The sequence below is a fragment of the Neopsephotus bourkii genome, unplaced genomic scaffold, assembly GCF_033783945.1.
Source record: "Neopsephotus bourkii isolate Nb327-2 ecotype Australia unplaced genomic scaffold, CSIRO-AGI_Nbou_v1 NB_318, whole genome shotgun sequence".
Classification (NCBI taxonomy): domain Eukaryota; kingdom Metazoa; phylum Chordata; class Aves; order Psittaciformes; family Psittacidae; genus Neopsephotus; species Neopsephotus bourkii.
In genome coordinates, this window is record NW_026900826.1 from 8834563 (window position 1) to 8851305 (window position 16743).

Below are 16743 nucleotides of genomic sequence, written 5' to 3' on the forward strand. Positions count from 1 at the left end.
CCTGTAGCAGAGCCAGAGGACAAGAATAGTGAACTATGTACCTCTACTGTGAAAGATCTGCTTGGACATGCAATTAAAGTGATCTCCCAACTCTTCCAACTTTTATTTTTCCTCCCTCACAAACATCATATCTGAAGTAGCTGAGGTATTCTATAGCCTCTTTAAGGGAGCCAAGGTAACTCCAAAATGCAAAAATCAGATCTCAAAGACAGACATTGAGACTAGATTTACAAATTAGTTCAGTACTTCACATTTTCAGAGCAGCTGTAATTATGCACTTGGCTACCACAGGCTTTAGTAGAAATCAGTGCCCAAGACTACTAAAAAGACTTTTGGTACAGAAGATACCATACAAATGCACATGCTTCCTAGGAAGTCTGTGAATGCTCATGCAAATTTAAATCTCCCCTTCCCTTGTCTCCTGAGAAACCAAGGACACTAATCATCACTTTACCCAGTCAGCATCACCTGCATGCAACATGTCTATAGTTCACATCTTCAGGCTTCACAGCCAGATTTCTATCTAGGTTCCTTTACAGAGACTCTCTCAAATCACATTATGAGACAATAACACCAGCTTTGCTACTGGTTTGTCCTGACGGCACCTGCAGTCATTTCCATCTGTTATAGGAAAAACAAAAAAAAGAAAAAAGAACCAGAGCAAGCTGTAAAGTAATAAACAATTTATTTTTAATTTACATCAATCTTTATGAAAATAACATCACTTATGTTCTGTGATTCAGAGTTCTTGTACCGCATATTGCTGATTTCTAACATGGCACTTAAGGGAACATTCACTTAAACAGCTACAGAATTCCACGACATTGATTCATTTTCCATTTCTCAGTTAAGCATGACTGAACATACAAACTCCATCAAATTTAAGACCATTCATTCATACCTGATGTCTTAAGGAACTAGGTCTTTCCCTTTCTGTTGAACTATCTTACCATGCTTACAAAGACTGAGGGCAAAGGGAGAATCTCTCACAGAAGACACCTAAGGGCAACAAAAAAAACCTTTGACATATTGATTACACAGCTGGTAAAAAAAATAAGCAACCACCAAACAATCTGATAACACTGTATGATAATACTACCTGTATGCATGGACAGGTAAAGCTGAAATACTGTGCAGTTTCAATAGCTAGAGGTGTAGTGCACCCATTTCTTGCCTATTTAACAGAAGAGCATTTTAAACAACCAGAAGTTTCACTGGAAAGCCATGCATACATGTATAAAGATGCAAAAGGAGCTCTGCACATATGTGTATGGCCTTGAAGTTAAAGAAGAGTCTTAGCAGTCTTTATTTGCATTAACAACTCAATTCCCTACTAAGTGGCTGATACAAATGTTAAATCCTCATGCACTCTTTCAGAAGTTTACCTCTAAATACAAACACTTGGTATCTATGCAGCTCAGCTTTTGCAGGCCACTGAGTCACACCATAGTTTTGCTTGGTTTCATCAGGTTTAAATGCTGCCTGTGTATCTTGCATGCCCCTAGCTGGTTACTACTCCTCAAAGTCACCAGAGAAAGCACTGCTAGAAAAATAAGTCACCCAAAGACATCTGCAACAGCTAGGCAAGCTTCCCCTGACATGGCTTCCTGCTATATCCATCTCATTTTTGTTCTATGTATACTTCTAGTTGTCAGAGGTTAGTTACCTCTGCAATTCTTTGACCTTTCAACTAAGGCATCAGTAACAATGCTTAACAAAATGAAATCAACAGCTCACTGGGAATTTGAATGTAACGGCATCAACTCATTTCATATTTGCAAGCTAATGAAATACCCAGAGGAAACACAATTCCCATAAGCTTTCAAACATTCATGTATTGAAGTCACACAGTGGCATAAGAAACAGGAGTACTTAGTTTTCCAGGACAATTGGGTAACAACTTATAGAATGAAACACAGCACCACATACACACAGATTTAACAACCAGAAATGGTCCTATGACATTACAGGTCATGTTTTGTCAGCTAGACAACTTACCAAACAGTTGCCCTAAAGTTAGTTTCATCTTCACAACCTAAGGACTTCAATGAGATCAGTCTGAAAACGTCTCCTAACGTCACAGGGCTAGTTCATAGTGAAGACTCAAAACCCAGGAATAATCAATTTGTAGGAAAAGGGTCGATACAGACTTCTAATTTCTTCATCTTAACATTTCAACTGTTGCCACTGCCAGGAAGATCTTCGGTTTAGTAAGATTTCATCTAACACTTGAAAACAAGATTAAATCAAAACCGATCCAAAAAGCCAGACATCACAAATTGATTTAGAGACTAGCTCTTTCATAACCAAGACAGCTTAACTAGAAAAGTAGAAAACCTGGTCTCATTTTTATATTCAAACACTGATTGTAAGTAAAAAATACAGTACATGCAATAATATGAAAAACCTGCCTAATAAACTCAGGCGCATAACCAAGAGTAACTGGGAAATAAAAACCCCCAAACTACTGCTTACAACAGACAAGGTAGGGGACACTTCAGAAGAGAAATAACATGCAAATCAAGAGGATCATCCAATGTGTCCCTCATTAGCAAGGATTTGTTTGCTAATTTAGTTATGTCATATAAGAAGCATCCATTTTATATCCAAAGTAGTCCTGTAAGTTACAATGTTCACCACTGATGAAGTATTTCTCTTCCAGATAAATTGACTGAGAACGTGCTGATTTAGAGAAGGCTACAAATACATTCTCAAGAAAAAAAAGTGCTGTGAAACAGAAGTGGGGTTCCTTCCCACACACACACAGGTTTTCTAAAACAATTACATGGGTATTCTGGATAAAGAGGTCCTAATTGTTCTCAGAAAACCAAAAGAAAACACTCAAAGCAGAAGCTTGAGGCTCTTGACCGTTCCCAACCACCAGTTTTGGTTTTTGCCACTTCTTCCCCACTTCCCCAGAGCTGTGATGCGCTGCCTAGTATTTGAATGCTACTTTTATCCCAACATATTCAGATACAACATTTAAGTCAATCCAGCATTCTGAAGATCCAAAGGCTCAAGAGAGAACACTGCGGAAGTCCAAAGGAGAGCCAGCAAGAAAGAAACCTTTCTCATCAGAACCATTCAACAGTATTGCTCATCATCGAATGATAAAGAATGGCCTCCAATCACAGTTCCACAGCCAGAAACACTACAGCTAAACACCCCAAGTGTTTCCTTCCACCTGTCTTGTAGGATGTGGATGCAACACTCACAGCAAAGCTGAGCACAGAGAAAATATTGCATCGTGAACTTCTGTGTGTGTGCTGTGACCTTTAGGATCCTCTGATTGATAAACATTTGTTTTAGGAATCCTATTGCTACCACTATTGTACAACAGTTATACATTCATGCAAAAAGAATGCTATGTTTCTTCTTAAAGAGTGAGAGTTCATCTTATTTTAAGCCCTAAATAGGAAGAAGCATTAAAATACATTAACAAAAAGAAACAACCCCAAAACAAACCAAATTGCACCACAAACACAAACCTCTACTAAAACATGGTGCTCCTGTGACAGGTTCGTTTCTTCCATAATAGCTGAGTTTTGGCTGTGGCTTTTTTGAGACAAAGAAAATAGAAATAAAATGGACTAAACAGAATTTGATCTATAAATCCCTTTGCATTAAGGAGAATCTTTATCAACACAGCTGCCCAGTAAACTGTAACTGATGTTTGGTATCACTGTTTCAGTATAACTGAACATCCAGTGATGAAAAGGTAATTACCTTTACTTTAAGTACATATGTTCAAGTGTTCTGTTTGATGATCCATTTCATGTCTCCTCAAAAAACGACAAAGGAATGTAAAAGCTCTTTCTGCACTTCATTCCACACCTTTATCCTTTGTGACCTCAGGAATGGTTACTTTATTCAAGGACAACATGAAAGCCATTTATTGACCCAAAACAAAACCAAAAAATATGATGTCTTCCCACACTGAACCTGTGCTACACAAAACCCCACAGAATGGCAATGAATGTAGTAAACAGAGTGTGGACATTTCACATATGGGCACTAACAGTGCACTGTGAGAAAACAAGTAGCAATTCATCTGACTGACTGAGACAGATATTAAGTGCTCTACATACAATTCCATGAACATAAATGTAAACAGAAGTGTTTGGCCTCCATACAAAGCAGTATTTCTCAAAGTGCTGGGGTTTGGAAATCTGTCCTGCATATTTCCAAGGAATTAGTTTACATTCTGTTTGACAGGATTAATAAAGTGTTTTGGAGGTTAACTCACTTTGGTCACCATCCCAAAGAAAAGTTTATGTTGAGTGGTTTCAACTATCCTCCTCATCATCACTAATAAGGTCTCTTTTTTCAACACATGTCTCTCGCTCACGCAGGAAATCCTCACGAATGGCTTCTAGTTCAGTTAGCTCAAGACGCACTTTCTCCAGGTGATAGGTCCTCCGGTTCCTGATCTGACGTAATGGAAAAGGATTCAGGTCTCCAAAAGCAATACCAGTCAGTTTCCTGTAAAGTTACATATGAGAAGACAAACAATCATACTTGGGGTTTTTAAAGTTAGTTTTGAACTTCATCCATCTAAGTATTTAGCACGTGGCTGGTATTGCTGGTCTCCTTCACATACCTGAATAGGTCTCAGATGTTACCAGTATTGCAAGGAAGCTCTATAAAGCACTCAGTTTTAAAGTTACTTCAGGTAACAAAGTGTTATCAAATGCTTGACAGTTGGCAAACCACCTGCAAGCCACTATGGCTTCCCTGGCCAAGTTCTTGTTGCTATTGTAAACTTTGCTATTGTAAAACTTGTACAAAAATGGAACACACCACCCTCATCATAGTTTTTTCCCGATGTCTAATCTAAATCTCCCCTCTGTCAGTTTAAAGCCATTCCCCCTTGTCCTGTCACTACGTGCCCTTGTGAAAAGTCCTTCTTGCATTGCAGGTATCTTTAATGCACTGAGTTCAGCCAAAGACACCCAATTAGTTCATTTTTAACACCAAAAATGAGATCTCTTCCAGCAATTTAGAAGTGTTTAAAATAGGTCATTTCAGCACAGAGGGTTGAGAGTAGAGCCAAAGCATCATTTCCCTTTCCTAATTGGAAAAGGAAGGGAAAGCCAGATCTGCAGCTCTGATTAAATACCAAAATTTTGTTCAAATTAGGCAAGAACAGAGAGATTTAGGTTTTTTCTCCCCTTTTCTTTTGCACCCTTTAGTTACTGGTGATTCTGCTGTGGTACTACTGGTACTACATATTACACATAGGTTATTTTAGAGCTTATAATCCAATTTATCAATTATAAAACATCTACAACTTTGGTTTATTTACTGTTTTCTGTTAAAAATATGCGCTCCCTCTTACCAGAATGAAGTTTGTACTTCTCTGTCACTTCCAGATTTGGAATGAGTCAGCATTTATTTTGGTCACAGACAGCTGAGTAAAACAACTGCCCAGCATTTCTCAGATAAAGGGGGGAATGCTAAAATACGAAGCCCCATGCAACTCCCCCTCATGAGTGTTTGGAGAGATTTCAGCAGAGTAAACATAACTGTTATCAAGACTTCTACTATTTAAATCAGTTGCATCAGTTCCAGCCAGCCTTTTTAGCACATAGTGAGATTATTCAGTTTTAACTTTACCCCAGTCAAAACTGAAACACAGGAAGTAAAAACAATAAATATCTCTTACAGTAAGAGCCAATGCATAAGCCTCAATCCATGTGGAATTTATCAGAGCAAAAACAAACATCTCAGTTTAGAATATATGATTTTGCATTAAATTCAACATCAGCGAGTTTTAGTATCTGTGCAAAATATTTTCAAACCTGAAACCAACCACAGTATGACATCTCCACCTCTTCTTAAGATTAATCTACTGCTCTACAGTAGAACAGTAGAACTAGGAACCTAAAAACATCAAACTCTAATTTACAAACTGCAATTCCTATGCAAGAACTAAAGAGGATCTAATTTGCATTTATTCTCTGCTTCAAAGTGTATCTTAAAATCAGCTGGAGTTATGCATTAATGATGCATAAGAGAGCTAAGCCTAGTGGGTCATAGCTCATGTTTTTAATAAATGAAACAGGATGTGGATTTACGTATCATAAAACATTTTACTATGCAAGCTGTATCTGCAGTGTGGGGAGACTTCACCTAGAGTTGACATTCTGATCTACTGCTACCATGATACAACTGCTGAACCAGACCAATCTGGCAAGGTAATATCTATCACAGGTAAAAATTTACCATTATGCATTCATTACTTGTGCTTTTGTCTCCACTAGCTGCAGCTACTCAGGAGAAATCTCCATAGTTAGTTTCATCTCTAGTTGCTTTATGTACAAATTAAGATGGAGATAAAACCAAAATAAAAGAAAACCCCACAACAGATTTCTTCCACACCCCACTACAAGCCTTTCAGTTACGCACAAGTTTGAGTTACCCACCTAGCATCCAGTATAGTGCGTGTGAAATATCGGAGGTACTTGAAGATGGACATTGAATCTTGCAGTTTTAAGATTTCCTCTTCTTTGTATTTGAAAAGTGCCAGAGCAAATCGGAATATCACCTGACAAAAACAAACATAATGTTTGATTCTTCGCAAGAACAGAATGCACTGAGTCTCATTATCATCTATTATAAACTCAAAGGAGAAGTGTTACTCTTCCTAAGTGTTACCCTTCCTACAGGGCGAATCTGAGCTATAATCACACCTCCCTCAAGCTCCCTTCCCACCCTATCCCCCGTTTCCATAAGCTGCCAAAACCTTCGGGTTGTGGCTGTAACCAAGACTGTGTTCTGCAGGTCTATCCAGAACGCAATACTGGGGTTATAACATACACATTCTTACAAAGTTCTGAGCTCCTAATTCAGCTGCAGAGCTAAGACTGCTGGCCCTGCGGAACACATTCATTAAGTTACTTCAGAGATAAAATGAAGTTCTGCTTTCTCAACTTGTTGTTTTCCAATGCCTTGAATTTCCCATCACAATGGGGTCTGATGCTGATGGACTTCCTGACACCAGTTTGTCAATCACCTTTGGCACAAGCTGGAAGTAGCACTACTTCCCTTCATTCTGAAGCTTCCTCAGTCTGTACCTGGCTCCCTTCACAAAACACCAGGATGCTTAAAAACTACTTGAATGAACACACAACCAAACTACCGCTACATGTTAGAATGCTCAGATGAGGCCAACAGGAAATGTAGTTGACACACAGTCGTTGTCTACTTATAACTCTCCTGTTCTCTCCGACTGCCTACGATTCACATTATTACTGTGTTTGGATCCTGCACTGATGTTATTTCACTGCAATTCAACAAGTATGAAACACATGAAAGTTCTTTCACCCCACCCCTTAATTTATGAAATAAGGAGCCCAGACAGTCAGTCTGTGTCAGTTGTACTTTCAGTGTCTGTAGAAAGATCACAGACAGTTGCTGCAGAGACAAGCTAAACACTAACACTTGGTTACAACTAATTTTTACATCCTTTCAATACTTCCAGCTTGTGCTTCCTTCTTCATAAAAGTAGCTCTCAGTTTGATATCATTACTTAAAACTGACGGATAGCTTCATGTAGGACACTGCCTATAGCTTTATTTTTCAAAGATTAAGAAAAAAAAGGTGAGTGGTGAAAGGAAGATATTCAGCACTTACAAATTCTTCCATGTAGCTCAAGATGTTAACTCGCAGAACACAGGTAAAATGGAAAACTTATTTATGTACATATCCTCCTTTTTCTTTTACCAGTGATTATAACTGACAGGATTTGAGTGATAAACCTTCCTCCACCCTGCCCTCAGTAACCCCACAGCATTTTGTTAACAGGTAACAACTGAAATAACTTAGCTCATTCAGTTCACCTTTGGTCCCTCATAGAGGAAGGAGTCCCAGATTTTAAACAGGATGTCGCTAACGACGCTGTCCACAAATACAACAAGGAACCAATTGAAAGTGATAAGAGTATAGTCAACTTTGTATTGCTCAAAATGAGCATGGAGTCGTGGAAGCTTCTCACTCATTAAATCCTTGAATACTCGCTGGTCAACCTAAAGAGATGACAAACAGGGTATTATTGATCCCAATTTTCCAACATACGTTATTCTAAGTAGGGCTGTTGCCAACCTGTAAGTGCAAGTTTTTCAAGAGCTAACCAGGAAAGCCAGGACTGTCTAGTTACACTTCTAGGCTAGATTCACCCAAAACATATGTGGCACCCTAATTCACACCACCCTTGCTGACACAACTTCTTACTTGACAATCAAGCCCCAGTCTCACAGGGCTCCTCAAATGCAGATGTGTTACTGTAACTGGTCACTACTGCTGCACTGGTGCAGGAGCACTGGAGCAGAGAACAAGCTGCAGAAAGACTTAGAGGAGGCAGCAGGTGCCAGAACATCATCTGGAAGCAGAGGAGAGCTACAGCGTATAGTGCTCACAGTACTGCAGAAATGCATTCTCACTACCCTTCTGACAGACCCCAAAACCAACCTCCCCCTGCCCTCCCAATTGAGGAAAGAAATGATAAAACAGCTCAGTATTGCAAAGCTAATAATCCAAAGATGGGTTAAGGGCAGATCACTGAACAGTTATTTCAGTTCTGTACTCAGAGCCCTTGTCCAGACAAAGGCCCTGCTGCCTGAAAGTCACCTCTGTCACCTCAGCACATTCACCAAGAGGTCTATCAGACAGTTTGAGAGGAAAGGTTTCAACTGCTGCAGTTTACAGGACCAGGCTTTATTGTGGCAGAGCACATACCTGAGATCCTAGCAGTGTCTTCGTATAATAATCACGAGGCATGAAAACTTCCACTATTGTTACTAGACACCAAAAAGCATCTTCCTGTTCCAAGTACAGAAGTGCAATTGCTACCAACCTGAAAATAGGGTTTATGTGAGAAAAAGATTATTACAGTATCACAGAATACATTAAAAACAATAAAAATAAAGCCTTTACTTCCGTTCAGCAGAAATAAATGTAGTAACAGGAGCACTGAAGAGCAAAACTGTTAGTGAGGTTTAAGCTGAGGCAATGAGATGCCTTCTCGGCCACACCAAGCATTCTTACTCAGTTAAATGAGAAAACGGGTTATGGCAAATGCACAGTGATTTGCTTGATGCCATTTTTCCACATCTGTGGCAAAATAATGAGAAGCTTCCAAGTCCCAGAGTTTCGTGTGTCTTTACTGAAGGGGAGAAGCACAGATGGTTCTTACACCTCACACAAAGTTGTTGTAAGTTTAGAAAAATCCTTTTCAGCAACTGTACTTTATACCCACTGAGATAAATGCAAAGACCATTTTTGTCTTATCTACCATTGCCTTTTAAGGAGAATAAAAAACCTCTAAAATTTATCAGAGACTAAACTTCTTCCAGCAACTTCTTAAAGTAGGGAAGAAAGAAAAAGATTAAAGAGCAGCAGCATTCCTGGTTTTTCTGTTTCCAGTGAGGATTATGAAAGGAAAAAAAACCCAACAGAGAGTAACTTCATCTTGCTGATAGTTGTTAGAACATGAAAGGTTACCTCCAAGATCTTTCTCCAAGTAAACTTATTTTATGCCTGCCTACATGCAAGAGGAACGGTACAACACGAATTGCTTCTGATGCTACACAGCTTAATATGGTGATAACACTTTGAAAGCTTCAGAGAACTAAAGCATGGAATAAATACCTGATTTGCTGATTGACAAGTATACCGAAGTGCAGAATTATTAACAGGAAACCCAAAAATGCTGCAGGATAAAATAATGCAGCACAGAAAGATTAAATTTAGTAAAAGCATTTCTAACACATTCTAGACACCAGAGGTGTTTTGCTCCAGGACTGCAGCAGCTCTGTTCTTCACACGTCTTGTGACACAGCAGCAATACTAAAAATACGACTTACCCACAGAGCATAACCACTAGTGGTGAATACTTGGAACAAGAACACTTTCCATTACTACATTATTCACTACCTCTACTACTACATAAATTAGCGCACCAATTGACACCCACAGTGTTATAGGGGAGGGTGCTTCAAACAACACCTTCCTTTACTACAGATCTCAGAATAGCAAAACTATTTCAGCAAATGTCAACTGTAATGACTTCAAATCTGTCTTTCCACTGTAGCATTAGAATCATCCTTATGTTGACATTGATGACTGCAGTTCTGACTGAAGGCACTGAAGGAAATGCTGGCATTTGTGGCCTTACAGAACAGAAAAAAACCCAACCCAGAAACTTTCAAGCATTTATTTCTGCTTGCTTTAAAAAAAAAAACTAAAATAAATAAATCCTAACAAATTCTTGCATGCAAGAAGATCCCCCAGAACACAAAACTACATTCAAGTAGCCTGCTTGTCAATGTGCATTAACTCCAGCACCAGTTCTTTTGTCAAGTTGATTTTACAAGTTTAATGCCCCTGGTAATTCTTTTTTTATTGTCTTAAAAGTATGATACATGTTTATTAAAACATAAACCCTGAACATACAAACCATACGGCAAATGCCTGCCCAAAAGCACATTGCTATACACGTGATTTGAAAGGCTCAGTAAGCGTTTCGCTGCATAGTTGCAAAACCTTACCTGTTGAGTCCTTGGCAATATCCTATATCAGGATTTCTCCATGAAAATGCCAGCAGCACGTTCCGCAGCTTCTGGATCCCTTCAGATGTTGGGGAGGAATAGTGTTTGTTGTTTGGCAGAGTTCTCAAGAGATCCAACTCAATCTGTTTAGATGCAGGGTTCTGTTTTTCCAGAGCATTCTGAAGCAAGGTTTGGAAGTAGCCAGGAACGGTGCTGTCCTTGAATTTCTTAACATGGAGATTGACACACCACTTCCACATCTTGGAACGGTGCTCATGAGGAATTCCAGATCGAATAAGGTTCTTCAGTTCTACACAGCGCATCATCTCTCTATTCATTGTGCTGGCAAGATAGTTTTCCCATTTTACTCCTGTGGAGATCTCTCGGTTTTCACTGAGAGAAAGTGATCTTAGGTCCAAAGCTCGTGATTTTGCTACTAGTTTCTCCTCATCATCATCCTCTGGGACTGTCTGAAAACCATATATATCATATTCACTGAAATGGAGGGGGGGGGGGGGAAGAAAAAAGGCTTTAGAAAATGTGTTCAGTAGCCCTGAAGCTCTCCAATTCCCATCCTAAAGTCACTGCAAAAATCCCTCAAGGCTCTTCCCAGTTTTCAAGTTTTAGCCATTATTATTTAAATATTTCAGAAGTATATGCTTTAAGAATTATTTTTATACTTCCACATACAAAAGATTTCATGCCCATATTCCAATACTTATTACTACACAGATGAAGCATATTTAAGAACATGGTCAAGTTCCAATGAACCCCTCCCTTCCGTAGCTCACCTTCAGCAGCTATATGGCAACATTTGAGTTTTCTACTGTATATTAAATAAAATACATGTATGTATACCACCAAAAGGATCTCATGGTGATACTGATATGCATGAAGGGAAATACACTGAAACCCCAAATCCTGCAAATAATCCCAACTGTCTGATGTCCAGCGTTAGAACTGGGCTCACTGACCAAGATACACAGACATTTATTACAACAGGACCAAATTACCTGACCAGGTGTGGTTTGAAAAATGCTTGTTCTGGTTGTTCACTAGTTTCTGCTTTCAAAGCATCTTCCAGGAGCTGTGTGATGACCTCACGAGCAGGACTCTGCTCCTCAGAACAAACGGGATTTTTCATTTCTTGAAGCAAGATCAAGTATTTACTTTCTATCTGACAGAGTTTGGCTTCCAAGCTCGTGTACTGCAGAAAACAACATGTACTGTTAGAAGTCTTCAGAAATGTACTTTGTACCATACTTCTTCTAAAATCTGGTTCAATATTATTCTATTAGCTTATGTTGCTTAGAAACCTGTAACTCAAGAGCAGTCAGATTTACTTTCCCATTTCTGTGGCATATGCATCTTATTACACTACTGTAAAATTCTGTACATGTAGCACTTGGAAATGACACTTCAGATACTTGTGGCTTTTTACATCAAGTCTTTTAAGACATGTCCTGGTTTCACTGGGATAGAGTTAATTTTCTTCCTAGTAGCTGGAACAATGCTGTGTTTTGGCTTTAACCTGGGAATAATGCTGATAAGACACCAATGATTTACTGAGTTGTTGCTCAGTAGCGCTTACCCTGATCAAGGACTTTTCAGTTTCTCATGCTCTGCCAGCGAGGAGGGGCACAAGAAGCCTGGAGGGACACAAACTAGCCAAAGGGGTATTCCTTATGACAGCACATCATACCCAGCATATCAACTGGGGGGGGAGTTACCAAGAAGGGCAGACTGCTGCTCGAGTCAGGTTGGGTATCAACCAGTGGGTGGTGCAGTAGTGTTATGCATCACTTGTCTCTCTTGGGTTTTATTTCTCTTTTTGTTGTCTCCCTTTTCATTACAACTATAAATATATAAACTTCTTATCTCAACCCACAGGTTTTATTGGATTTTTCCCTGATTCTCCTCCCCATCCCACCAGGGGAGGTAAGTGAGTGGCTGTGTGGTACTTAGTTGCTGGCTGACATTAAACCACACGGAGAATAGTAGACAAGAGGTTTTCTACCACCTGGTACTTTTGCTATGAAATAGCAGCTGTAGTCTACACATGTCTGAACAACATGAATTTAAATGGCATTTTAAAGGCACAAGTTAGGCAATAACATGTAGGAATTGTCAACACCCACCTCTGTGCAAGACAGCATTTAGACCTGGCTACTGTGTGCATCATTTCTAACAAACCAAAAGCAAACACCAGCAAAACATAGTTACCGGTATCTTGCCACAGCTATGGATGTATTTTTCCTTGCCCCTGGCAATGTAAATATTCACTATTTACCTGCAACTTCTCTACAATCAGATAAATTCATCTACACAGAAACACGCTTCCATAGTTACATACCATAACCATCCTTCATGCTCTACTCCAGTGACATATCAAATCCACACAGTTCCTGCCTTTTGCGTAACTCAAGAACATAACAGCCTTACTTCCAAGGAAACAGTGTTTCCACAAATACACACGCCTGTGTTCGTAAGTCATGGAAAAGTTCCACTCGTTAACACAATTTTAAAGTCAATTACTTCTTTTAAGAATCCATTCAGAAAACTAGTCTCTACAGGCTGTGTTTGGGGGAAATGTGATTTTTTTAGCCTATCACACATTCAAGTCATTCCATTCCCCTTCCACAGTTATGCTCCCTGTGTAGATTTACAAGTGCACTTTGGAAAACTGCTTTAGACACTGCCAAAATGAGAACGGGATGTGTTAGTCTGACCTTCGCCTGCCATTCTCTCTCTCTTGCTTCTGCATTTCTTCGTAGAGCAGAAAGTTCCAAAATCTCCTTATTTAAAAACTTATTCTGGGTCTTGTAACCCTGCAGATTGTCCTGTGGATAAAAAAAGAAATGCAAAGTGTATTTTTCATTAGAATATCTTACAAACAGCATGTGTCTACCTGAGAAACTTTACCTCAGAATACAGAACAAGGACTTACCATTAAACATATCAAATCAAACAGTATTTTTAGCCCTCACGTAAGTCAGACACATGCCAAACACAGCACAGCGCTGTACAGGGTGGTGCTGTGCCTCACCTGCTTCCCTTCCAGTGCTACGCTCCCAGTAGAAGGTAGCCTCCTTGCCCAACCCACTCAGCTCCTGGCTACAAATACTACCTCTGAAACCTGAGGCTGTGGGATGAGGGAATGTTGGTACCCTCCCAGCACTGCAATACTCCCACACTCCAGAGCATCTACAAGCTTTGGTCTGCTTGGTGCCAAGACAATGGAGTTCTAGTTTCAATTGTATTTTCTAGAACTTCTCAGGCTCACATACAGGAAAGAAAATGATGAATGTTTATATGTATTTTATATGAGTTACTTGTATCCCAAAACCCTTGGAATGCTAATCAATCTGGAATAATTTTACCCAAAGCCAAGAAAGCATGTTTACAGCACAGTGGCTAACTTCAGTGACTCCAGTGTTTTCCTCCTACTTATACTTTTTCCTGTTCCTTTGATTATCTCTCCCATCACTCCTCCTCCACACCAATGATTAAGTTACTCAAAGCATGGGACACTACTATAGATGTACAGACCAGCTCGAAGTATAAAGTCCTGTTCAGATTGCCACATAACAGTTCTAAGTGTAGATTCCAAACAGAGAAAGCCTCAGCTGATATGTACCTTGGAGAACTGCTGTAGCAATCTCTTTAAACAGTACAGCAGACTACAAAGTTTTTACAGGGAGTAGAAATTCCCCTATCCATCAAGACACAGATATTGCTCTTACTTTCAGTCTGTCCAGTTCCTGTAGTTCCTTACTAGTACAGGTGGCCATGGAAGAATTTACTGCTCCGCTTTGAGAGGATGTGTTATCCTCACATTCGCTGAGTTGACGAGAGAGTTTCATGATCACCTCATCTTTAGCTTGGATTGTTTCCATCAGCATTCCCAGCTGCTCATTGAGCTCTCCAACTTTACATTTCAGATTCTTTACTTCCTGCTGGAGACTATCTTTTTCCAGATTTAACTTCTCAAGCTGGTTGTTGAGACCCAAAATCTGGTCATCTTTTTGGTGCAACAGCTCTAATTTGTCTTTGGGAACCCCCTCACAAAGACGGCTTGCAAAGTACTTATCGTACTGGGAAGATCGGACCGTCTGCTGCAGAAGTCGCACGAGTTCCTGAGAATTAAACAGAAAAGACTCCAATGAAGCCTCGAGTTTCTATGTTTTATAACTTCGAAATCTAACATCAGGCAAAGGAAACCTTTGGAATCGGTTTTGCTTCTGAATCATCAACTTATAAAAGACCTCATGGTCACATGCTAAGGAAAAAAGGAAACACCACAGAATGATTTGAGTTGGAAGGAACCTTAAAGCCCATCCAGTTCCAACCACCTGCCATAGAAACGAACACCTTCCACTACACTAGGTTGCTCCAAACCTCATCCAACCTGGCCTCAGAAATTGTCACTTACACGCCATGATTCCTAGCAGGCTAACACCTTACAATGCCTGACCATACGGATGGCTTAAATTGGAAGAGGGCTTGAACCTCAAAAATTAACAGGTGAACATTACAGAATGGAAAAGGGAAGGGTAACTAATTGCTCTCTTCCCTAAGAGATGCAGAGAAAGTAACAGAAATCAAAACATGCTGCTTTACTGAAAAAGAAGTCTTCAGAAGGCTCTTTAGAAAGTTCTGCCATAGAATGAGCCAAGCAATTAATTGACTTGCCAAAGGGGAGGAAAGGAGTTTCTGTGGTCTTTGCAAAAGGACAGCAGGGAAGGCTCTGAGCTAGAACCCTTTTTTCAAAACACATCTGTCTAACAGTTTTATGGTTCTCATCTTCTCTTCCCTCACACTACAAAAAGACAAATATCTTTGCTCATGGCATTGCACAGATACCCCTTAAAAGGAGTACAATTTTTTTCAGATAAAAGCAGGGTATTTAATGAATCTGAATTATGGGGACACACAAGCATGAACACTATAGGAGGGCAGTACTACATACGCAGATTTATGGTTATGCCTATCATTTATAAAACCACTGGGGGGGGGGGCAGGTGTCAGCCCCATTCCCTGACCCTCTCCTCCAGACTTAAAAGAATCAAAAACCAAGCAGCCCCATCTGGAATATTGTGTCCAGTTCTGGGCCCCTCAATTCAAGGACAGGGAATTGCTTGAAAGAGTCCAGTGCAGAGCCACAAAGATGATTAAGGGAGTGGAACATCTCCCTTATGAGGAGAGGCTGAGGAAGCTGGGTCTCTTTAGCTCGGAGGAGACTGAGAGGTGACCTCATCAATGTTTACAAATATGTAAAGGATGAGTGTCAGGATGATGGAGCTAGGTTTTTCAGTGATGTCCAGTGACAGGACAAGGGGCAATGGGTGTAAACTGGAGCACAGCAGGTTCCATGCGAACATCAGGAGAAACTTCTTCACTGTAAGAGTGACAGAGCACTGGAACAGGTTGCCCAGGGGGGTTGTGGAGTCTCCTATGTTGGAGATATTCAAGGCCCACCCGGACAAGTTCCTGTGTGATGTACTCTAGGTTACCCTGCTCTTGCAGGGGGGTTGGACTAAATGATCTTTTGAGGTCCCTTCCAACCCTTGGGATTCTGTGATTCTGTGAACCAAACCAAAAAGGACTTGGAAGAAGCTGTTCCTCAGGAATTACATGTACTACTGGCAAAAGAAGCTGTGATTATCTGCCAGGATCCTGGCAAACACTGACAAAGCCAGCTTCAGAGCATAAGGAAGATAGGTAAACCAAGTTAATGAACAACATGCAAATCCAAGTTTTATTCAGAGATCTGATCTTCAGCAGATGTAAAACTTGGTCCTTCTTGTTTCAAGACTTTCTGTAAACAAAGCCTCATTTAGCACTATTATTTTACAACAAACAACCCGGGCTTAATGCAGTTGGGCAGCCATAAAGTGTAAACTCACTACCACCTGCTAGAGCTCTCTGCTTTCCTTCACTTTGCCTGAAGACATTATTACCTTTTGGCTCAGAAGATCTTTCTTTAGCTTTTCCAACTCTTCTTGCTGGCTTTGATACTTCAGCTGCAGTTCAGAAACCAGTTTGTTCCCATTACCAGCATACCACTCGGTTGGAGAAGAGTCACTGCTGTTCCTGTTTTTGCTTGATGTAATCATATCTCTTAACGGGCGCCTTGTTTTGTGTGGAATGCGGCCAAAATCGAATAGAAAAGCTGAACTATTCAGTCCTGCATAAA

The 16743-nt window shown here is 40.0% G+C and overlaps 2 protein-coding genes across 3 annotated transcripts in view; both read right to left on the reverse strand.

Moving 5' to 3' along the window:
- DAPK2 (death associated protein kinase 2) overlaps window positions 1–4381 on the reverse strand; it is a 53377-nt gene extending 48996 nt beyond the window's left edge. For both annotated transcript variants that reach the window (XM_061347649.1, XM_061347648.1), the window contains exon 1: window positions 4247–4381. In XM_061347649.1, the coding sequence (XP_061203633.1) occupies window positions 4247–4306 (60 nt within the window). In that variant the 5' untranslated portion in view covers window positions 4307–4381. The remainder of the gene's footprint in view (window positions 1–4246) is intronic.
- TBC1D2B (TBC1 domain family member 2B) overlaps window positions 4287–16743 on the reverse strand; it is a 28104-nt gene continuing 15647 nt past the window's right edge. The window contains exons 5-13 of the mRNA XM_061347644.1: window positions 16508–16734; window positions 14291–14683; window positions 13277–13387; window positions 11561–11754; window positions 10548–11042; window positions 8737–8854; window positions 7842–8027; window positions 6426–6547; window positions 4287–4482 (exon numbers count right to left, since the gene is read on the reverse strand). Of these exons, the coding sequence (XP_061203628.1) occupies window positions 4287–4482; window positions 6426–6547; window positions 7842–8027; window positions 8737–8854; window positions 10548–11042; window positions 11561–11754; window positions 13277–13387; window positions 14291–14683; window positions 16508–16734 (2042 nt within the window). The remainder of the gene's footprint in view (window positions 4483–6425; window positions 6548–7841; window positions 8028–8736; window positions 8855–10547; window positions 11043–11560; window positions 11755–13276; window positions 13388–14290; window positions 14684–16507; window positions 16735–16743) is intronic.